This window comes from Phyllobates terribilis, unplaced genomic scaffold (genome assembly GCF_046119375.1).
Source record: "Phyllobates terribilis strain yellow unplaced genomic scaffold, ASM4611937v1 Scaffold_47__1_contigs__length_9908305, whole genome shotgun sequence".
NCBI lineage: Eukaryota > Metazoa > Chordata > Amphibia > Anura > Dendrobatidae > Phyllobates > Phyllobates terribilis.
Window position 1 is genome coordinate 3757289 of NW_027362807.1, and position 25426 is coordinate 3782714.

Consider the following 25426-nt stretch of genomic DNA (forward strand, 5'->3'; position numbering starts at 1 on the left):
GCATGAAGACGGGAATACTTTGGGCCTGGTTTTCTCCCATCTCTGCTCGCTGCATGACTTTACTAACTCCCCTCTCCCACTCTCTGACCACAACCTTCTTTCCTTCTCTGTCAAGAACCGCCTCATCCCCACTTACCACACTTATAGGAACACACGTACCATTAATACCCAGCAGCTTATGGGCAATCTCCACACATCTTTAGCCCCCATCTCCTCCCTCTCCTGTCCAGACTTAGCATTGTCACACTACAAAAATACACTGAAGAGTGCCCTAGATGAAGCCGCACCTTCTACACGCAGAAAGACCCGACACAGACAACGGCAGCCCTGGCACACAATGCAAACACGCTTTCTTCAGCGTTGCTCTAGGTGTGCTGAGCGGCAGTGGAGAAAATCTCTTTTAGCAGAGGACTTCATCCACTATAAATTCATGCTCAAAACCTATAACTCTGCCCTTCATCTGGTCAAACAATCCTACTTCACCACTCTTATCACTTCACTGTCCAGCAATCCAAAACGACTTTTTGAAACCTTAAACTCCCGCCTGAGCCCTAAAGCACAGACCCCCACCACCAACCTCAGCGGGGAGGATTTGGCCACTTATTTCCTATAAAAAATCAACCACATCCATCAGGACATCTCAGCCCAATCTCCTCAGTGCCTGGATCCCCTTCCCTGCCGCACTTCAAGCTCACTAGCCATCTTTGAGCCTGTTACAGAAGAAGTTACCCAGCATCTCATTTCTTCTCGACTTACAACTTGCAACAGTGACCCCATTCCTTCACATCTCCTGCAGTCTCTCTCACCGGTGGTCACCACTCACCTGACTAAAATATTTAACCTCTCTTTCTTCAGGTATCTTTCCCTCCTCATTGAAACATGCCATCATAACCCCTTTACTTAAAAAGCCATCCCTGGACCAGAACTGCACTGCTAACTACAGACCTGTCTCTCATCTTTAAACTCCTGGAACGCTTGGTCTACTCCTGTCTAATCCGCTATCTCTCAGATAACTCTCTCCTCGACCCTCTACAATCTGGTTTCCGCTCCTTACACTCCACTGAAACTGCCCTCACCAAAGTCTCTAATGATCTACTAACAGCCAAATCCAAAGGTCACTGCTCCCTGCTGATTCTCCTGGATCTCTCCGCCACATTTGACACTGTGGATCACCAGCTCCTCCTCACTATGCTCCACTCTATAGGCCGCAAGGAAACCGTTCTCTCCTGGTTCTCCTCCTACCTCTCTGATCGCTCTTTCATGGTATCTTTTGCCGGTTCCTCTTCCTCTCCTCGTCCCCTTACTATCGGAGTTCCGCAGGGCTCAGTCCTAGGCCCCATCCTCTTCTCTCTATACACTGCCCCTATTGGACAAACAATCAGCGGATTTGGGTTCCAGTATCATCTCTATGCTGATGACACCCAACTATACACCTCTTCACCTGACATCATCCCTACCCCAATACAAAATACCAAGGATTGTATGTCTGCTGTCTCTAACATCATGTCCTCCCTATATCTTAAACTGAATCTCTCTAAAACTGAACTTCTTGTGTTTCTCCCCTCTACTAACCCAACTGTACCCAACATTGAAATTACCTTGGAGGGTTCAACCATAACTCCCAAGCAGCACGCCTGCTGCCTTGGAGTCATATTCGACACTAACCTTTCCTTTACCCCCCATATCCAATCACTTACTCGCTCCTGTCACCTGCATCTTAAAAACATCTCTAGAATCCGACCTTTTCTCATCTTTGCAACTGCTAAAACTCTCACTGTTGCTTTCATTCACTCTCATCTGGCCTACTGCAACTTTCTTCTGATCAGTCTCCCTCTTACCAAACTGTCTCCTCTCCAATCCATCCTGAATGGGGTCGTATTTCTGTCCAGCCGCTTCACCGATGCCTCCATCTTGTGCCAGTCTTTACACTGGTTGCCGGTCCGCCTCAGTATCCAATATAAACTCATCACTCTCACCCACAAAGCTCTCCACACTTCTGCACCGCCTTATATTTCCTCTCTCATCTCTGTCTATCGCCCTACACGTGCCCTCCGTTCTACAAATGACCTAAGACTAACATCCCCCATAATCCGAACCTCGCACCTCCGTCTCCAAGACTTCTCTCGTGCTGCGCCCGTTCTCTGGAATGCACTACCCCAGGCGATCCGACTGATACCTAGCCCCCATATCTTCAAGCGCGCTTTAAAAACCCATCTCTTTAAACAAGCCTACCACCTTAACTACTCAGTAAATTAACTTTCCCCTGTTCCCTCCTTCTAAATGTCATTCAGAATCAGTTCCCTACTCTTCATCTGTCTCCACACACTCCATGCACAAGATAACTGCACTCGGTACTCGAGTATTGCACTTAAACATACAGGCTGATGACTGGATCATACAGCTTTATATGAAAATCCCTATTTATTATAATTGCCAGACCTGAAATAACAAGCACTTTTTACCTATTGTGTCCCCCCATTTCCTTGTAATATGTAAGCTTGTGAGCAGGGACCTCACTCCTAATGTAACTGTTTAAACTGTCCTTAAATTGTATTGAATTTATTGTCTGTACATGTTCCCGCTTAATTGTAAAGTGCTGCAGAACTTGTTGGCGCTATATAAATAAAAAAATTATTATTCTTATGCTAATGCCAGCACATATTTAGAGATAAGCTGAGCCAATAATATTGCTTTAAAGTATGAATACTAATAACCTACATAAACCTGGACCAGAGCATGTAATAAAATAGATCTAGCCTGATGATCAAATGTATCAGTTGCAGTTCTTCCATGCACGTATTTGAATTTACAATTTAAATTTGGAACAGACACAATGTCTCACATTATGTGGCGACGACAAACCTGGCGCAAGGAACAGGGACCCACTAATTTAAAGGACAGTTTTATCCAAACGTTTGCTGGCGCCTAGATAGATTGAAAAATCAGGACAGCTGCAGCAAGGTTAGTAGTTTTATTCTTACACTACATGAATTTGTCTCTCTCTTGGTTCTGGTCTGAGTTGGGTAAGTTTGTTCGCAGATCATTCAATCTGTTCATAGTAAGTGGGTCCATTATTGTTAGACAAAGAACCCTGATGAGACCTTGTGTACTGTGTTGAATTTCTGTGGGGTATGGGGAGTGTGGATTTGGTATTTCACTGGTCATCTGTACGTGGGATTGGATTGTAGTGATTAGTTGATTGCACCTGGTGGGGACAATGTTGATGATTGTCAGCTGCCTCTTGTATTGCTAAGGAAACCCATATGGTTCTGGCTCCTAGACGTAGGGGCTGATGGTTTTCATCTGATTATAAGTCAGGCATGGAGTGACAGAGTAGAAAGCCAATGTGTGTGTGGTTTCGAGTCCCCGCTGTTTTTTCTCTCTACACTGTGTTCCAAATTATTATGCAAATAATATTTTCTCAGATTTTCCCAAATTACCTATATGAATTGCAGTCATTGTAATTTTCCAGTCAAATAACTATTAGAGTACAATTGAAAGGTTTTTGTACAAACTGCCTATGATAACAGTATATTTTTAAAAAAATAAAAAACTCAAACTGCACTCAAAATGCATGTTCCAAATTATTATGCACAGCAGAGTTTTCAACCTTTTCATTTTAATAAAGAACAAAAAAATGGTCATTTTTGAAATTGTCAGCCAGTCGATGAGGTCAGCAGAGGAGGTGGAGGAGGATGCTAGTGACGACGAGGTCAGGTTGCGCCTTCCTGGACAGAGACGTAGTACTGGAAGCACGTCAACAACAACATCCTCAAACACATCTCAGCCTCTGACCACAAGTCGTGGTGGCTCTTCAGGTCGCATGGGTTCTAAGCCTTGCATAGCCTGGGCATTTTTCAGATCGATAAGGATGACCCAACTCGTGTTATCTGTAACATTTGTCACCAAAAGCTAAGCAGAGGCCAAAAAATCCATAGTTTGAGTACTTCATGCATGAACCGTCACATGGATATGAAGCATAAGTTGCAGTGGGAAGCTCACTGTGCTACAATGCGGCCTAGCGGGCCGGGCCAACCACCGTCTGCCCCATCTTGTGCATCCGCGGCCTCTTCATCCTCTGTGACTGGGGGGACAGCAGTCACAAGTGTTTTGGGACGCAGACCTGCCACCTCTTTACCCGCAACAGCCAGTGTGATTGGCAGGTCATCATTTCATTTGGAAGTCGAAACACCAGCTGTTGTTGAGCGCTCTCCAACATCGAGAGCACCACCTTTGGATCAAGGCAACCTAACTTTTCCGCCTGCATCTTCTTCACAGACCGGCAGTTTGCCGGGGATACCCTACTCAACCCCGTCTAAGCACAACAGCCAGCCCTCGGTCCCTCAGATGTGGACAAGTAAAAGACCATTTCCTCCTAGCCATGAGAAAGCTAAGAGGTTGAATTTCACCATCTGCAAGCTGTTGGCTACAGGAATGCTGCCTTTCCGCCTGGTGGACACAGAGGATTTTCGAGACCTTATGTCCGTCGCAGTGCGCGAGTACCAGATGCCCAGTCGGCACTACTTCTCAAAGAAAGGTGTGCCTGCGCTCCACCAGCATGTCAAACAACATCACCGCTTCTTTGAGAAACTCTGTGTGTGACAGGGTGCATTTCACCACAGACACTTGGACGAGTAGGCATGGATAGGGGCGTTACATGTCGCTGACTGGGCACTGGGTAACTATGGTGACAGCAGGACAAGGGGCTGCAGTCCAAGTCTTGCCGTCCCCACGAGATGTGCGTCAATCCTCTTTATCTCGAAGTTCCTCCACTGCTTCTGCCTTCTCAACCTCCTCTGGGTCCTCCACCTGCACCCAAAGCCTGTCTGGTCATGCCACCCGCTTTCTAACTGCACAGAAAGGATTCTGCACACCTCCTTACTATGCTGGTAGCAGGGCTCAAAGTCACCAGGCGGTTTTTACTTTGAAATGTCTGGGAAATGTGAGTCACACAGCTGAGGAGTTGTGGTCAGCTCTGGAGAACCAGTTTCATGAATGGCTGTCTCCACTGGACCTGCAACCAGGGAAGGCTGTGTGCGACAATGCTGCAAACCTGGGTACGGCCCTTCGCCGGGGCAATGTCACACACTTGCCTTGTATGGCTCACGTGTTGAACCTGGGTGTCCAACAATTTTTAGCCCACTATCCCGGACTAGATGGCCTTCTGCAGAGGGCACGGTCGCTGTGTGCTCCCTTCCGCCGTTCGCATCCCGCAGCTCAGTGACTTACATCTCTACAGAAGTCGTTGGGCCTGCCACTTTACCGGCTAAAATGCGATGTGCCAACATGGTAGAATTCAACTCTGCACATATTGCAGCGACTGTGGCAGCACCAACAAGCCCTGGTGCAATACGTTCTGACTTATAGCCTGGGCCAACGAGATCCAGAGGTGGGGCAAATCATGCTGGAGGAGTGGTCTCAGATCAGGGACCTATGCACCCTTCTGCACAGTTTTGAAATGGCGACGAAGATGTTTAGTGCTGACGATGCCATTATCAGCATGACTATTCCGGTGATTTACATGCTGGAGCACATGTTAAACAGAATTCGGAGTCAGGTGGTGGGTCAAGAGGAGGTGGAGGAAGTAGAGGAGGAGGAGTTGTATGCGGAAGGGCTAACATCTGCAAGGTCCAGACGGTCGGCAGCACCAAGGCGGCAGGCATGGGAGGGTGGGGGAGAGGGATTAACCAGGGCGCATGGTAGCAGCCAAACTAGTGAGGAAGGTGCAGGAGCCCAGGAAGAGGTGGAGGACGAACTGGCGAAGGACATGGAAGACTAATCAGATGAGGGAGACCTTGATCAAATTTCTGTTGTGCGAGGTTGGGGGGAGAGGGCAGAGGAAGGAAGGATGATTCTTACCTCGCCACCAACACAACAGGGACTTGGTGTTCCTGGATGCGCAAGACACGAGTGCCTTCTTGCTGCACTACCTGCAACATGACCCTCGAATTGTCAGAATTCGAAATAATCCTGACTACTGGGTTGCCAGACTCTTAGATCCCCAGTACAATAGTAAATTTGCCGAAATAATTCCTGCCATAGAAAGAGATTCACACATGCAGGAGTATCAGCAGAGACTGTTGCAGAATCTTACATGTGCTTTTCCACAAAACACCAGTGATGCACGTAGTGAATCTCACAGTTCTAACTTGCCAACCGTGGGACTGTCGAGTCTTCAGCACTCAAACCGTAACAGAAACACAGTATCTGCTGATAACAGCAATTTTGCGGAATCCTTTCACCACTTTTTTAGCCCATCCTTTGCAAGGCCACAGGAGACAAGAAGTCAGACACATAGTCAACGCCTAGAGATGATGGTACTGGAGTATCTCCAAGTGAACATCGAAGCCATGACTGTGTCACTGGACCCTTGCTCTTTTTGGGCTTCCAATCTGGATAAATGGCCGGAGCTCGCCACTCACACCTTGGAGATCTTGTCATGCCCGCAGCCAGCGTTCTCTCTGAACGTGTGTTCAGCGCTGCTGGTGGTGTGCTGACAGATAAGCGCACGCGGCTGTCCACTGACAATGTAGACAGACTCACGTTCATAAAGATGAACAAATCATAGATACGCAAGGACTTTTCTACCCCTGTGTCATCCTGGGGAGAGTAAAAGCTTGAGGATTTGTTAAAATTACCTCACCAACCGTTTTAAGCAACTCTGGGACAATTGATGCCACTTAAGTGGTGTCTGTGCCCCAAATTTTTGGAAAAAATGGAGACTCTTTTTGGAGTCTCCTTGCTGTGTTTTACGTGACGTTGGCATCGTCAATTACAGGTGGGTTGGGTCTTCCCCCTCCCCTTTTAACCATAAGAAACTACATACACTATGGCTTGGGGTAACACAGATGGTTTAGTCTGAAGAGCTGTTTACTCAGAGGTCTGATCCTAAGCTTCAGTGTCTGCTAGTCAGCATAGTAACCCAGCTGCGAAGCAAGCTGCACAGCCTGTGTATCTAATAATGATTTTTAACTGCATCTAGCCTAGGCAGACTGTGGTGACCCCCAACCAAACCCAGACACTCAGCCCCCTACCGCCCCCCTTTCATTGACAATACAATCATGTAACTATTACAACTGGATGGGTGAGGATCGGTCACAGCTTTACTAACTGTTTATACTCATTACATTAGAAAGGCATTTTATTTCTAAAATAATTCAGCTTGTTGCAGCATGCTCTGTGTCTCCACACCGGCAAGTTGGCCAACAAGTGTAACTCTCCAACATGTCATTTCTATTTCCAGGCCACAGAGGATCCTGCGTACTCGTATACAGGACTCTGACCCCCATCCATCACTCTTAACGCTTGTTCTACTCCGTCCTGGAGTCCTGACAGGAATATGTCCAGTCCAATATCCATTAAGTGAACAGAGTCGGGCCGTATGAGGCCTGCTTTATCTCCTTCCAGTTGTCCGCCTCGGTCTCTTATAAATTTTGGCATCCAAATATTTATTAGCCGCCTTGTCCGTTCGATGGCCGTGATGTCTCGGGCACCTTGCCATACCGCGCTCGGCACAATCGCTGACTATTTTTGTGAAAAATTCTCTTAAGCGCTCAGTGTCTAGTTTCATTATTGCCATTAGTTATGCGCTCTTGTGATAACCTAGGTCGTTTCCCCCGGCCTGTATAACTAACATGACTTTCGCCCTTTTTTCTGCCCAACATATATACGAGTGGCCTATCACCCACACTGTTGGCTTAGCGTCACCTGTAAAAGAAACAAACCACGTTAGGATAACAAGTCCGGTCTTATGTATCTCACCAAACACGTGGATCGCCATCTCCCTATCCTCTGAACTTCCGTTTGTGACAGTCCTGCTCTTGCTGCTTCCGTGGCCTATGCGGAATGAGTGTGTCCCATAATCTTTGTGGTGGTTCCCTGCCGATGTTATGCATTTATTAAATATAGCTTGGAACTGGTATCTTGATAATGGCGTTCCATCAATGTGTGATAGGAAGAAATTACTTTGTGATCTGATGGTTTTATATGTTTTTACTATTGTTACCCGACTCAGCGTACCATTTGTGGGTTGTAGAAGTACCCAAGTGCCCCTGCCCGCTGGAACTGTTTTCGATTTGCGTATGCATAGACGTATTGCATTATTGGCTATGACTACGTCCTGGAGTAATAAGCCTCCATTGGTGTTAATTTTGGATTGAGGGACAAATTCGCTTATGCATAGCGCCCCGAAGAAGTCGATCGCAAATACAGTAGACAGTAGTGTTGCTTCGAATTGTGAGTATCATGTTAATGGTGTTAGGGATATGATGTGAGAAATCAGTTTTAGTGACACGGGACGGGACGTTTACACTCCTGACTTGGCTGACCCCTTTTCCACCCTTTTATGGATTGTCTGATGATGAATCTCTTTGTCACATGTCCCCAATTCAGTAGTTGGAAGTGAAATGCTACTCCGGTCAGCCACCGCTGCGCTGACGCCCCTGATATGCCCCTCATCATTAGCTGGTGGAGAAATTCTATGGTGACTTGTAATCTGGCTTGTTCACATTGGTCAACCCGTCTGCCTGCTACTAGTCATGTCCACTGTTCCCATGCCTTACCGTATGCTTGGCGCATCGACGGGGCAACTGACGCTCTGATTAATGGCATCAACTATTCTCCACTAGATCCCATAGGGAGGCTGGGCAACTGTTGGGTGGGCATTGGGGAGGAGCTCTGTGAAAATCTGCCAAATGAATTGTGATAAAGAGTTAGCACCAGCGTTAGACCCCTCAGCATCGTGGCTAGCGCGGACCCATACATTGTGTTTTAGGCACAGGAATGCTAGACGGCGTAGTAGGCCTAGCACTGGGAGAGACGATGATGCCATATTATTAATGAAGTGCGCTAGGCTACTGTTTTTTGTCATGCAGAGTATATTTTTGTTAGCCAGGCGCGCACCCCATATTTCTATTGTTATCACTATTGGAAACAGTTCCAGGACTGCCTGTTTGTTTGTCAGCACTTGTTCTGCCCAATACGGAGACCATAAGCTTGGGCACCATTGGTTATTTAGTATCGCTGCATATCCGCCTGATTCTGCCGCCCCGGTGAATAATCTTAGTTGAATGTTGGACTGTTCTGCTGACATAAATAACATGTGACGGTTGAATGATTATAAGAAGGTCTTCCACACCTCTAAGTCTGCCGGAGCTGCCTGCTGATTCTGATTGTATGACTCTGTTTAGATGCCCCTTTTGTTGCGGGCGATAAATGAAGAGAAAAAAACCTTCCGACTGGCATCACCCGGCTCGCAAACACGAGGAGATCTAGTAACACTTGCATCTGCTGTAGTGTTACTTTCCATACTGTGCAAAAAACCTAGATCTGGTGTAATGTTTTCGTATTTTTTCCCCATGGGAGGCCGAACAACCTTGCTGTGGTGTCGATTTCGATGCCTGAGAACAATTTTTTTTAGTTGTGGGGCCTATGTTTTTGGTTGGGCATAATGGGACTCCAAACCGACGGGAGATATTTGTGAATTCGTTGAGTAAGGGGCAGCGAAAGTGGATGACCATTCGCCACATGGCAGAAAAAGAAAGGGAAAAAAATCAGCTCACCCACCTAGAAGATCAACAGCACGGAGCCAGGAGTGCTACCAGACGAACATGAGGAACCAGGAAGATCCAGCTGAACAAATCTTCTAAAATCCACTTTTTATTTGGTCATACAAAAAATATTTTAAAAGTCCACCTTGGAGAAGAACAGCAAACGCGTTTCGAACTAAAGGTTCCTAATCATTGCATAGCAAAAAAACAGCAAGGAAGTGGTATTTATATGTCATGTCCTGCTATGTACCTGTTCAAGGCTGAGTTAATCAGAAATTTAAACACACATACCATGTTAAAATCGTATAGCATAGAAACAATGCATATAAATGTAAATAATCCAAAAGAAAAAGAAAAGAAGAAAAAAGGAACATATATATAATAATAATATATAATAATAATCTATAAATGATCATTCATAATGATACATCAAATCATGTCTGATGTTTAAACCCGCTGGTACACATGTATTTAAAGTATAAATCCACCAACTTTCTCTATTAAGGAGCTTTCTCCTATAATCATCCACCAAATCTCCACCAATCGCCACGGCCCACGGAGGGGACACCACAGTCAGTGAATCCTTCCTTATTTAGTATAGAGTCTACCAATACTTTGGGCGTATTAGCCCAGCTGCAAAGCAAGCTGCACCGCCTGTGTATCTAATAATAATTTTTAACTGCATCTAGCCTAGGCAGACTGTGGGGACCCCCAACCAAATCCAGACGCTCTGCATCTAACCCAGCCAAACATTTGATAGTATTGCTAGTAGCAGAGTCGCATGGGCTCTAAACCTTGCATAGCCTGGGCATTTTTTCAGATCGATAAGGATGACCCAACTCGTGTTATCTGTAACATTTGTCACCAAAAGCTAAGTAGAGGCCAAAAAATCCATAGTTTGAGTACTTCATGCATGAACCGTCATTTGGATATGAAGCATAAGTTGCAGTGCGAAGCTCACTGTGCTACAATGCGGCCTAGCGGGCCGAGACAACCACCATCTGCCCCACCTGTGTCATTCTGGGGAGACTAAAAGCTTGAGTATTTTGGAAAATCACCTCACCAACCATTTTAAGCAACTCTGGGACAATTGAGTGGTGTCTGTGCCACAATTTTGGGAAAAAATGGAGACTCTTTTTGGAGTCCCCTTGCTGTGTTTTACATGATGTTGCCATCGTCAATTCCAGGTGGGTCGGGTCCCCCCCCCCTCCTTTAACCATAAGAAACTACATACACTATGGCTTGGGGTAACACAGATGGTTGAGTCTGAAGAGCTGTTTATTCATACTATAGCCTGGGAATCAGAGGTGTGCTCCAAAGCTTCAGTGTCTGCTAGTCAGCAGAGTAGCCACCGCCTGTAGATCTAATTACAACTTTTTTTTTCAAATTCAAGTTTTTTTTTATTTTTGTGTTGAAAAAGTACAAGAAAATACAATATACATAGTAAAAGGGGTAGTATAACTATAAATCTATGCATAACGACAGTACATTGGGGGGTACAGGGAGCGTTTTCCATCATTATCCACATCAAGCATGTATTTTTCCATATCACCAATCAATAGAGTGCGATTATGATCATTGTTGTGCCGACATCACGGATAACTTTAGTTGGGGGCTAGATGGTAGGTGTCAGAGTTTTGCAAATCCATCCAATCCCTCCAAATCACACAGTGTCTATCAACATCAGCCGGTGAGATGGCAATCAGATGCTCCATCCTATTAAGGAGGGAGATCTCCGCAAACCATTCCTCCACAGTGGGTGGGTCTCTGTTTTTCCAGTGTCGTGGAATGACATTCTTAGCCGCCTGTATTAGGTAGCCTATTGATGACCTTTTATAACTACGTTTACTTATTGGTAACATTGATAAAAGGAGGGCTTCTGGCGTATTAGGGATAGTCAAACCAGTTATTTTCTCAATCATTGGAACCACCTTTGCCCAAAATGCATTTATTATAGGGCTTGCCCACCATATGTGTGACATTGTCCCTTCCCCCTACCCACATCTATCTGAGACCACTGGATACAATCTATGAAGGACTGCTGGTACCTGGTACCATCTAGAGATAATTTTGAAGGAGGTTTCCTGAACTTTGGACCCTATTGAGGTTTTATGTGTTAGGAAGAAACATTTATCCCATTGTGAGTCAGAGAAGGACTTCCCCAGTTCCCTTTCCCATGTATCACAGAATCCTGGCCTATTGTCAGTTACCCGGGCAATGAGGAGATTATACAGTAGGGAGATGGAGTGTGTAGGGGGTGACAATGATAGGCTCAATTTTTCAAAGTTTGTGAGATTTCTATGAATATGTGTGCGCTTCTTCACAGTTGAATAGAAGTGTTATAACTGGCTATATTCAAAATTAGTCTTCGGGGAAGTGGCTCTTTCCTGTAACAAGTCATTGAGGGGGAGCAGCGAAGTATTGGAGATGACATGAGAAAATAATATCGGATGGGATTTATTTGAACTGAGAAATCTATTTGCAGATAGTCCTGGTGGGAAATCTGGATTATCTGAAATCGGGAGCAAGGGGCCCTGGGGGTCGATTGAGGATAAGCTTTTTTTTGGGATCTCAAAGCCAAAGCAGTGGCATAAGTACTATATGACATGAGGCCAAGAGAGGGGACAATTAAATGGGCGCACCATGGGAGAGTGGTAAGAGCTTTAGGACAAATGGATTGAGCTATTTTGACCCACAATTTCCCCTCCGAATGATGGAAGAAGTCCAGGATTCTAGCGTGTACTGCTGCCATGTAATACCTTCTACAATCCGGAAGGCTAAGGCCCCCCTTTTGTTTGTGTCTGATTAAAACATCCCCCCGAATGCGTGGACGCCCACTTGCTCAGATAAATACTATGTAGTCTTTTCCAAAAATTTGAGGGAATTACCACGGGAATGGTTTGGAAGAGGTAAAAGAGTTTAGGTGGGACGTTCATTTTTAGTATATTTATTCTGCCGAACCAGGAAAAATCCTTCACCGTCCAAGAAGTAAGATCTCTATGGAGTTGTTCAATAAAGGGCCCAAAATTAAGATAAAATAGATGGGAGAGGTCTCTATGAATACGAATTCCTAAGTATTTGATACCCTGTGAGGGCCAGGCAAAGGAAAAGTTGAACTGGATGGAATCCTGTATGGATTTGGGGAGGGAGACATCGAGGGCCTCAGACTTCGCTGCATTGATTTTAAAATTTGACCATGTACCAAAGTGATCTATTGCAGCCATAACAGCAGTGATGGATATATGTGGTTGAGTGATATATACTAGGACATCATCAGCAAATGCAGAGCACTTGTACTCGGTGCCTCCCACCTCAATCCCCCTAATATTGGGGTTATCGTGAATTGATGAGAGCAGGTGCTCCATCGCTAGGATGTATAAGAGAGGGGACAAATGACATCCCTGCTTTGTCCCATTGGTGATTATGAAAGGTGATGATAATGTTCCATTTATCTTCAGCCTAGCTGACGGATTGCGATACAGGGCCATGATTTTGGCTATAAAAGGGTCCCCTAAGCCAAGCTTTTTAAGAGAATAATATATGGCGTACCAGTAGACTCTATGGAATGCTTTCTCAGCATCCAACGAGAGTATCTAATTACTAATTTTTAACTGCATCTAGCCCAAGCAATACTTTGGGCCTAGTAGCAGTGTCTGCTAGTCAACGGATTAACCCAGCTGTTAATCAAGCTACACCACCTGTAGTTTGGACACTTAATTTTTTGGTTCGGGCCCCCGGGACACTCAGTGAAGAGCATCGGGGAGCCATCCCAAGGCACAGGGGCTGGGACTGGCGGTAGGACGCCTTGCGGTGGACCGCCAAGCTCGATCTTTATAAAAGCTTTCTAACTGCAGCAGCTTTAGTGGACGCTACTGGAGCTGGAATTACCACGGCTGCTGGCATGAGACTTGCCCTCCAATAGATCCTTGCAAAAGGATTTAAAGTGTACTCATTCAAATTAGAGAGACAATTTAAATTAAAAAGATTAGACCTGCCTCCACCGCAGGGGAGCTCGCTCGACCCACCAGCGAACAGGCACCAGTATTGGGAGAGGGGGGCTGGCCGTCAGGGTCCACCACAGCTCTGGCACAAACCCGGCGACACGGAGGTCGCACGGGCAGGAAAGGACTGGCCGTGTCGGCTTCGCACTTTTTTGGTTTTAGAAGGGCATGACATGCCTATATCTGTGTCTCCCCCTCTTTTCTTTTCGCATAACTATATGTACTTGTCACTTTTCCATGTGTTAGTTGTGTCTTCTGAGCAGTTTGTCAGCTTTTGGACACCTTTGAAGTGTTTTATATGTGTTTTCTATGTGTTTCTATGTGTTTTTGTTTGCCTGCCATTGGTTTTAACGGTGTTCGAAGGTGTTCGACGAACAGTTCGGCAAACATACGGGTGTTCGACGAACCGAACCGAACACTACGGGGGTGGCTCAACACTAGTTTTTATCTGTTTAATAAGAAACAGATTGAACATGGTAGAGGTGCTGTATAGAGTATACAATCCATAGTGAAGTTATGAGTCCCCACTGGTTTGTGTCTCTAGTTCTGTATTCCTGTTTTTAAAGAAACAGAAAGAAATAAAAGAAGTTTGTTCAGAAAATGCATAGGTTTTGTTTAGTGTCTGGTTGTCCACCAGGTGGCAGATTTGATGAAGGTTTCTGGAAAGTATTGAAGGAACAAAAAGGTTGTTTAAATGATGTTTGTTTACTAGACCAGACAGATATAGTGGAAAAAGTCTAAATCTGTAACTAGAGGCGAGTTGGAGGAAGAAAAACATGGTGATAAGTTTTTGTATGTTAAAGTATGTAACAAAGATGGCGTTCATCCCCTGATGCTCCCAGTTTGACTCCTCCCCTTACATTGTCCCAAAATGATGGACATGTTGTGTATGCAGGAATGAGGATCCAGATTGGGTGGAGATCTGTTGTGTATGTGGTGCCCCCTGTTGGCACATAGAAGTAGGAGGTGTAATGATTCCTAAAACAGGACTGTACACTTTTTGTTAATACCCCACAATCCATTGGGATAGTGAGCCCCCCTTGGCCAGTGTCCCAAGTGTAACGCCCCCATAAGTCTCGGTCAGGCCCCTAATGAATATTATACCTGTACTGGATGGGACTAACGCCCCTTCAGACCCTGCCCTCCAACCTAAATGGATGCAACAGTTATATATCAGCATTTTGCTGCCATGAAAGACTCACTAGGACAATTACCCAGTCAGGGTGGTCAGCTCGCTTTAACCCCATCTGCTGCTCGCCCGCAGCTCTCGACCAGACTGCTACCACCAGCCCATACACTCCAGTCGGGGGGACCAGAGACTACAGAGCTCCAGGAGTGTGTGGCGTCCCTGAAATACTAGTGAAATGCTGGCCATGATGAGTAGAATGCCAGACCCTGTAATGTTTACCATGCCATTTGTTAGAAAAAGTAGAGAAAATTAGAAAGGCTTTCTCCTGTTAGTAGAAAAATATTATACCCGGCTCTGGTAAAGATGGCAGGAATTTGTATATGAGAACAAGTCTAAAGTTCACATCCGTTTACTGTCTCGTGCCTCTGTTGAAAGTTTAAAGCCCATGATCAAAGAGCCGCTAACAGTGTCCTGCCCGGAGTATCTGTCTATGTTCCCAGCCGTGATACTCCAAGTAGCAAAGAGTGTGGAAACAATAAATGCCCTGAATAACAAGGCAAAAACGCGGTCCAGAGCCACTCTTCTGTACGACCTGTCCAAAAAGGACAAAGTAATTTCACGTTCTAATTGTACGGAGCCTAAATACACACAGAAACTGCAGCTGTGCTAGAGCGTGATAGCCCCCCTCATTCCCCCTTCTCCAGTCTCTTCAGGGAGGGGGGAGAGTCAGTGTCTCACTAAGAATCCCATTTCTGCTGTATCAGTCTGCAGGAATTTCTTTTAACTTTCTTTCACTGCTTACCTCTCTCATGCTGTTACTGGAATTCTTTCTCAGTACAGCTGGACATCTCAGACTTTAATGTGCCCTCCTCATACCTGATAACTTCACCATTCACGATTACACTACTCTGAATCCCGCCACCTTGTTGCCTCTGAAGGGGGGGGGATGGGTTGTAGTGATAAAGTGGGTGATATGCTAGTTAAGCCACAAGAGGAACATGACTGTGTACAAATAATGTCCCACGGGGGGGTTTCAGTCATGCTACCGATGTCCCACTAGATAAACCGGACCATGAGCTCTTTGTGGATGGATCGTGGTATGGCATGGATGGCCAGTTCTACACTGGACATGCTGCTGTTTCCCTTCATGAAATCATAGATGCAGAGCCACTACCCCCACACATATCCACCCAGGAAGCTGAACTCCGTGCCCTTGAAGACACCTGCAGATATGTTAAAAATCAGACTGCCATGATTTATACAGACAGACGCTATGCCTTTATGACTATGGACCTATATGGAGAGCTGGATCTTTCCTCGCAGCGGCAAATAAAACTATCAAGAATGATAAATCCGTCCAACGCCTGATGGAGGACCTACCTTTCCCCGAGAAAGTTGACAAGGTGAAAGTCAAAGGCCATGCAAAGGACGACTCAAATACAGCTAAAAGCAACCACCTGACCGACCAGGCTGAAAATTCTGCAGCTTGCCAACCAAAAGACAACCCTGTCAGGGTGACAGCTGCACAGGTGGCCTCAGCCACAGACCCACCGGTGACCTACAACGTTCTCCAGAAGCTACAACATCAGGCTGGTGTTGAAGAATTCACCAGATGACAAGAGAAGGGAGCCGTGCAGTCACCAGGAGGACTGTGGCACGTGGGGAACAAAGGTTGCCTTACCAGAGTTCTGTATCCCATGATGGCAAACCGGATGGAATAGCATGCTGCTGCAAGATGCTGTGGTAGCCATGCTGGTCCATTATGCCTTCAATTTTGAATAAATCCCCAACAGTGTCACCAAAGCACCCCCACACCATCACACCTCCTCCTCCATGCTTCACGGTGGAAACCAGGCATGTAGAGTTCATTCGTTCACCCTTTCTGTGTCGCACAAAGAAATGGTGGTTGGAACCAAAGATCTCAAATTTGGACTCATCAGACCAAAGCACAGATTTCCACTGGTCTAATGTCCATTCCTTGTGTTCTTTAGCCCAAACAAGTCTCTTCTGCTTGTTGCCTGTCCTTAGCAGTGGTTTCCATGCAGCTACTTTACTATGAAGGCCTGCTGCACAAAGTCTCCTCTTAACAGTTGTTGAATAGAACTGCTAGAACTCTGTGCGGCATTGACCTGGTCTCTAATCTGAGCTGCTGTTAACCTGCGATTTCTGAGGCTGGTGACTAGGATAAACTTATCCTCAGAAGCAGAGGTGACTCTTGGTCTTCCCTTCCTGGGGAGGTCCTCATGTGAGCCAGTTTCTTTGTAGCGCTTGATGGTTTTTGCAACTGCACTTGGGGACACATTCAAAGTTTTCCCAATTTTTCAAACTGACTGACCTTCATTTCTTAAAGTAATGATGGCCACTCGTTTTTCTTTACTTAGAATTTGTATTATGGTAATAAAAAAGCAGCTAATAGTCTATTCAGTAGAACTATCAGCTGTGTATCATCCTGACTTCTGCACAACACAACTGATGGTCCCAACCCCATTTATAAGGCAAGAAATCCCACTTATTAAACCTGACAGGGCACACCTGTGAAGTGAAAACCATTTCCGGTGACTACCACTTGAAGCTCATCAAGAGAATGCCAAGAGTATACTTTCTCTACCAAAAGGTAGGGGACAAAACAAAAGGATCTGCTACTTTGGATCTAATCCTTATAAACAGGGAGGAAATGGTTGAGGAGGTAAAAGTGGCTGGGGCCCTAGGAGGCAGCGATCATGCGATTATAGAATTTTGGATAACTAGAGGAGGAAGACATGTGAAGACTCAAACTTCAAGGTTAGATTTCAGAAAGGCAGATTTTAAGCAACTCAGAAAGAGAATAGGAGGGATCCAAGGGCTGTATGTCCTTAAGGACATAAATGTCCAGGAAGGAAGGGACATTTTTAAAAATGAGATTCTCAAAGCACAATCGTTAACAATCCCGAAAAGTAGGAAGAACGTGAAGCATTTAAGGAAACCAGGATGGATAAACACAGAACTTAAACACATGCTAAAAAGAAAGAAATGTTTATTAAATGGAAAGAGGGAGGCATATCTAAAGAAGATTATAATGCAGTCTGCAGAACCTACAGGGCACGTATCAGGTTATCTAAAGCTGACAATTAATTAAGGCTTGCAAGAGATGTCAAAAGCAATAAAAAAGGATTTTGGGGGTATGTCAAAAATAAAAGAAAAGTCAAAAATGCTAAAGCATTTTTACAGGATGAAAATTGTGAAATGGTAAGAAAGGATGTTGAAAAGGCCGAACTTTTTAATTCTATTTCGCATCAATTTTTCTCAGAAAGAAAATGGAACATCAACTGATCTTCACTGTCCTATTAAAGGAATATTAGAAACCAAGTTATCTGTAAACAGTGAGATTGTGAGGGAATATTTAGCTAACATAAATGAGTTCAAGTCTCCAGGTCCAGATGAATTACACCCCAGAGTACTGAAGGAGATCGTAGAAGAAATTTTAACATAGTAACATAGTTTGTAAAGTCGAATAAAGACTTGCGTCCATCAAGTTCGACCTGTTAGTTCTGTAATTGCTAAAGTTGATCCAGAGGAGGGCAAAAACCCCAAATGATTTGGCCAATCTTCACCTGAGGAAAAATTCCCTCCCGACTCTGAAACCAGCAGTCAGAATAAATCCCTGTATCAACCTACTATTTTATTTTATTTTTAAGTATACGCTGAAATCTGCCTGGTGTCTAGAAATGCATCCAGTCCCCGCTTGAACTGGTGTAGTGAATCTGACATTACCGTCTCCTCACTCAGTGAATTCCATATTCTCACTGCTCTTACCGTAAAGAACCCCTTCCTATGCTGGTGCTGAAACCTTTTCTCTTCCAGTCTTAGTGAGTGCCCTCTTGTTACCGTAATATCCCTCCTTTAGAACAAATCCCGGGCAAGATCTCTATACTGTCCCCTAACATATTTGTACCTATTTATTATGTCCCCCCTCAACCTTCTCTTTCCCAGGCTGAATAGTCCTAGTTTTGCCAGCCTCTCTGGGTATTGCAGTCCCTCCATTCCCTTTATTAATTTTGTTGCCCTCCTTTGTACCTTTTCAAGCTCATTTATATCCTTTCTATATATTGGGGCCCATAACTGAGCACAGTATTCCAAGTGTGGTCTGACCAGTGCTTTGTACAGTGGAAGAACAATGTTCTCATCCTTTGCAGCTATACCTCTTCTGATACATCCCATTACCCTGTTTGCCCTTACAGCAGCGGCCTGACTTTGGGCACTCCAATTTAGTTTGCTATCAATCAAGATGCCCAAGTCCTTCTCCATCTCTGAATTCCCCAATGATTTCCCATTCAGTGAGTACTGGTGACTTCCATTTTTCCTTCCCATATGTATGACCTTACATTTCTCCTCGTTAAACCTCATTTGCCATTTAATGCTCCACCTACCCAGCTTATCCAAATCCCTCTGTAGGTCTGCACTGTCCTCTTTTGTATTAATTGTTTTACATAACTTTGTGTCATCTGCAAATATTGATATTTTACTATTTATCCCGTTGACTATGTCGTTAATAAAGATATTAAATAACATTGGGCCTAGTACAGACCCCTGTGGTACCCCACTAGTGACGCTTACCCAATCTGAGTATATTCCATTTATAACCACCCTCTGCCTTCTATCCTTTAGCCAGTTAGCTACCCACTTGCAGACATTTTCCCCCAGCCCCATCATTCTCATTTTGTATACCAACCTATTATGTGGCACGCTATCGAACGCTTTTGAGAAGTCGAGATACACGACATCCACTGGTTCCCCCTGATCTACTCGAGAGCTAACCTCCTCGTAGAAGTCAATCAGGTTTGTTTGGCAGGAGCGATTCCTCATGAATCCATGTTGGTTCGGGATTAAAAGATTATTAGCATCAAGATGCTCCGTAATTGCCTCTTTAATGAAGCTTTCAAAAATTTTGGCCACAACGGACGTCAGACTCACCGGCCGATAGTTTCCGGCGTCACTTTTCGCTCCCTTTTTGAATATTGGCACTACATTCGCCTGTCGCCAATCAAGTGGCACAGACCCAGTCTCAACAGAGTCCTTAAATATAAGATATAACGGTCTGTCTATCACATTACTTAGTTCCCTTAGTACCCGTGGGTGTATGCCATCAGGTCCTGGTGATTTGTTTATTTTAATGTTACTGAGGCGTTTCTGTACCCCAGCTTGGGTTAGATTTGTCATACTTAGTGGAGGATTAAGTTTGTCACTTCTCATTTCTCCTGTTAGTTCGATTTCCTTTGTGAAAGTTGTCGAAAAAAAATTATTTAATAGATTAGCTTTATCCTCATCTTTCTCTATGATTTTGCCTTCCTCACTTTTTATCGGTCCAATATTATCCGATTTAATCCTTTTACTATTTATATACGTAAAGAACAGTTTGGGATTTGATCTACTTTCCCTAGCAATACGTCTCTCTGTTTCCTCCTTCGCTATTTTTATTTGTTTTTTACAGGTTCTCGTTTTTTCCTTGTAACACATTAGTGCCTCCTTACTGTTTTCCTGTTTTAATCTCTTGAATGCTTCTATTTTGCTATTTAACGCCCCTTTTACGTTCTTGTTCAACCATATTGGTTTCCTCTTATTTCTGGCCCTTTTATTCCCATACGGTATATACAGTCATATGAAAAAGTTTGGGCACCCCTATTAATCTTAAGCTTAATGTTTTATAAAAATTGGTGTTTTTGCAACAGCTATTTCAGTTTGATATATGTAATAACTGTTGGACACAGTAATGTTTATGCCTTGAAATGAGGTTTATTGTACTAACAGAAAATGTGCAATCTGCATTTAAACAAAATTTGACAGGTGCATAAGTATGGGCACCCTTATCATTTTCTTGTTTTAAATACTCCTTCCTACTTTTTACTGACTTACTAAAGCACTTTTTTTGGTTTTGTAACCTCATTGAGCTTTGAACTTCATAGCCAGGTGTATGCAATCATGAGAAAAGCTACTTAAAGTGGCCACTTGCAAGTTGTTCTCCTGTTTGAATCTCCTCTGAAGAGTGGCATCATGGGCTCCTCAAAACAACTGTCAAATGATCTGAAAACAAATATTATTCAACATAGTTGTTCAGGGGAAGGATACAAAAAGCTGTCTCAGAGATTTAACCTGTCAGTTTCCACTGTGAGGAACATAGTAAGGAAATGGAAGAACACAGGGACTGTTCTTGTTAAGGCCAGAAGTGGCAGGCCAAGAAAAACATCAGAAAGGCAGAGAAGAAAAATGGTGAGATCAGTCAAGGACAATCCTCAGACCACCTCCAGAGAGCTGTAGCATCAACTTGCTGCAGATGGTGTCACTGTGCATCGGTCAACTATACAACGCACTTTGCACAAGGAGAAGCTGTATGGGAGAGTGATGCGAAAGAAGCCATTTCTGCAAGCACGCCACAAACAGAGTCGGCTGAGGTAAAAGCACATTTGGAGAAGCCAATTTCTTTTTGGAAGAAGGTCCTGTGGACTGATGAAACCAAGATTGAGTTATTTGGTCATACAAAAAGGCGTTATGCATGGTGGCAAAAAAACACAGCATTCCAAGAAAAACACTTGCTACCCACAGTAAAATTTGGTGGAGGTTCCATCATGCTTTGGGGCTGTGTGGTCAATGCCGGCACCGGGAATCTTGTTAAAGTTGAGGGACGCATGGATTCCACTCAGTATCAGCAGATTCTTGACAATAGTGTGAAAGAATCAGTGACAAAGTTGAAGTTACGCAGGGGATGGATCTTTCAGCAAGACAATGATCCAAAACACCGCTCCAAATCTACTCAGGCATTCATGCAGAGGACCAATTACAATGTTCTGGAATGGCCATCCCAGTCCCCTGACCTGAATATCATTGAACATCTGTGGGATCATTTGAAGAGGCTGTCCATGCTCAGCGACCATCAAACTTAACTGAACTGGAATTGTTTTGTAAAGAGGAATGGTCAAAAATACCTTCATCCAGGATCCAGGAACTCATTAAAAGCTACAGGAAGCGACTAGAGGCTGTTATTTTTGCAAAAGGAGGATCTACTAAATATTAATGTCACTTTTCTGGTGAGGTGCCCATACTTATGCACCTGTCAAATTTTGTTTGAATGCAGATTGCACATTTTCTGTTAGTACAATAAACCTCATTTCAAGGCAGAAACATTACTGTGTCCAACAGTTATTACATATATCAAACTGAAATAGCTGTTGCAAAAACACCAATTTTTATAAAACATTAAGCTTAAGATTAATAGGGGTGCCCAAACTTTTTCATATGACTGTATCTCTCGCACTGAGTATTTAGAATTCTTTTGAAGGTTTCCCATTTACTATTCGTATTCCTTTGATTAAGAACTTTGTCCCAGTCAATAAGTTGAAGGCTTTCTTTCAGCTGATCAAACTTCGCCCTCCTAAAGTTTAATGTTTTTGTTGTTCCCTTATTGATAACGCTATTACCCAGGTGCCCCCCTATCTGTACCTCAATTATTCTATCAGGCCTATTAGTCAATATTAAGTCCAACACGGCCTTCCCTCTCGTTGGTTCCTGCATTAGTTGGGAGAGATAATTATCCTTAATATTTGTCAAGAACCTTTTTCCTTTCTGAGATCTACAGGTTTCTGTTTCCCAGTCAATATCCGGGTAGTTGAAATCCCCCATTACAATCACTTCATTATGTTTTGCTACTTTGTCTATTTGTCCTAATAGCAGATTCTCATTCTCCTCTGTTATATTTGGTGGCTTATAGCAGACCCCCAGTAATATTTTATTATTATTTTTAGTTCCCTCTATCTCTACCCACATGGACTCGACCCCCTCTTCTCCCTCTACTATATCTTCCCTTAGTCTGGGTTTTAGACATGACTTTACATATAAGCAGACTCCTCCGCCTTTCCCCTGTTTCCGGTCCCTTCTAAATAAACTATAATCTAATAAATTTACCGCCCAGTCATAGCTATCGTCTAGCCAAGTCTCTGCTATACCTACGATGTCATACCTCTCCTCCGATATAAGCACCTGCAGCTCATCCGCCTTATTGGTCAGGCTTCTTGCGTTGGTCAGCATGCAAGATAAAACTTTGGGGTTATTTAGCATCCTATTCTTCTCTAACGATCTAACTGTACTATCCCCACCCCCCTCTCCACCCTCATTATATTCACTTCTCCCTTTCCCCCTCGCTTGCCTCACATCCAACCTATTTCCTTGGTTTCCCCCCCGTCTCTAGTTTAAAAACTCCTCCAACCTATTAGCCATCTTCTTCCCCAGCACCGCTGCACCCTCCCCATTGAGGTGCAGCCCGTCCCTACGGTAGAGCCTGTAGCCGACCGCGAAGTCGGCCCAGTTCTCCATGAACCCAAACCCTTCTGCCTTGCACCAACTCTTTAGCCACTTATTCACCTCCCTAACTTCCCGTTGGCGCTCCTGTGTGGCTCGCGGGATTGGTAGTATTTCTGAGAAAACTATCTTGGAGGTCCTTGCCCTAAGCTTCCTACCTAGGTCCCTGAAATCATTTTTAAGGACCCTCCATCTACCACTCACTTTGTCATTGGTGCCGATGTGGACCATGACCGCTGGGTCTTCGCCAGCCCCACCCAGTAACCTGTCAACCCGATCCGCGATGTGCCGGACTCGAGCGCCAGGGAGGCAGCACACCGTTCGGCGATCCCGGTCTTTGTGACAGATTGCCCTGTCTGTCCCCCTAATAATAGAGTCACCCACTACCAGAACCTGTCTTGCCTGCCCTACACTTCCCCCCTCCCCCTCATTACTGGAGCATACACTCCCCCGGCGGTCAGAGGATCTGTCGTGCTCCAATAATGCCGGTTCTGAACCAGCCTTCCTATACTTCTTCCCTCTATCCCTCCTAACTGTTATCCAGATCCCTGCCTGTTCAGCCTGCACTTCCCCTCTATGCTCCACCCCCAGTATTGACCCATTGAGTGTCTGCTCGGTGAGCAGCAAACTCCATTCCATGTTGTCGATGCTCCTCAGTACCGCTATCTGAGCACTTAGATCCAGAATTTGGGCTTCCAAGTGCACGATATGCTCACATCTCTCGCAGCAGTATGGATCCTCGAGCGGTTGCTCACGGAATGCATACATTGCGCAAGATGTACACTGCACGGCTCCGGCCAAAATGGACGTCATTCTAAATATGGGGATACAGTCAGTATATATATACAAGTACAAAACACAATTATTTATATATAGGTGTATGGACGGGGATCAATTAGGGATGTGCAAGTGTATCAATTAGATATCGGCGGGGGATCAGTAAAGTATGGACGGGGGATCAATTAAGTATCAAGTAGGGACGGGGGAATCAGATAAGTAGGTCAGGTGGATTAATTAAGTAAAAAGTAAAGTAAAGAAAGATGAAATACAGTCAGCAATTCAGTCCTAAGTCCTCCCTTCCAAACTCCCTGAATCCAAAGTCACTGAAAAACAAGTCACACACTTACTTTCGTTCGCACTTACGCTCCGGACACACGCAGCTCGTTCACACTCGCAAACTAAGAGATTTAAAGAGTTTTTTTTTTTTTTTTTCCTTTTCCAGCAATGTACCCTTCACCTCAATGCACTTCCAAAGGACTTGATGTCCAACCAGCTGCCCGTTATAAACCCTTAATTATGACCCCTTCCCCTTAATTAACCCCTTGTGAGTAAATCTACACCTCAGGATTTTAGTGCAATGTAGTTAACCCTTAAATACACAGGTAGTAAACTAAGAAACTAAAACTGTAGTGAGAAAATAGGTTTTAAAAAGCCCAATAAATCTAAACAGGTAGAAAAGCACTCAGCAGGTCACAATGCAGCACTCACTGCAATTCACACAGGTATTTTCTGCAGGATTCCCAAATACCTCTTCACTGAAAAACAAGTCACACACTTACTTTCGTTCGCACTTACGCTCCGGACACACGCAGCTAGTTCACACTCGCAAACTAAGAGATTTAAAGAGTTTTTTTTTTTTTTTTTCCTTTTCCAGCAATGTACCCTTCACCTCAATGCACTTCCAAACCACGCTCCATAATCTTTGAAAATTCTTGGAGAACAGGAGAAGTCCCAGAAGACTGGAGAAGAGCAAATGTTGTTCCTATCTTCAAAAGGGGGAAGAAGGTGGACCCAGCGAACTATAGGCCGTTGAGTCTGAATTCTATACCAGGAAAGATCTTTGAACAAATTATTAAACAACATGTATGTAAGTACCTGGATAAGAATGAAGTGATTAACCAGAGTCAGCATGGATTTGTAACTTACAAGTCATGTCAGATTAACTTAATTTCCTTCTATAACAGAATCACTGACTGGGTAGATCAGGGAAATGCTGTAGATATAGTATATCTTGACTTCAGCAAAGCATTTGACAAAGTATCTCACACCATCCTTATTGAAAAAATGACGAACTATGGAATGGACAAGGCAACTGTTAGGTGGATTCATAACTGGCTTAGTGATCGGACTCAAAGAGTGGTCATAAATGGCTTCACATCCAGTTGGATGAATGTCTCAAGTGGGGTACCACAGGGCTCTGTCCTGGGACCTGTATTGTTCAACATCTTTATCAATGATTTAGATGAAGGAATTGAGAGTAAACTGATTAAATTTGCTGATGACACAAAGCTAGGAGGGATAGCTAACACTAGAGAAGAGCGAGAGAGAGAGGCTTCAGAAAGACCTAAATAAACTGGAGCAGTGGGCAGCAACTAACAGAATGGTTTTTAACAGGGAAAAATGCAAAGTACTACATCTGGGCA

General features: G+C 44.4%; 1 protein-coding gene across 1 annotated transcript in view; it reads right to left on the reverse strand.

The window, feature by feature from the left end:
* Positions 1-15489, reverse strand: part of LOC141191591 (uncharacterized) — a 30802-nt gene extending 15313 nt beyond the window's left edge. The window contains exon 1 of the mRNA XM_073661521.1: positions 15481-15489. Coding sequence (XP_073517622.1) covers positions 15481-15489 — 9 coding nt within the window. The remainder of the gene's footprint in view (positions 1-15480) is intronic.
* Positions 15490-25426: the final 9937 nt, after the last annotated feature.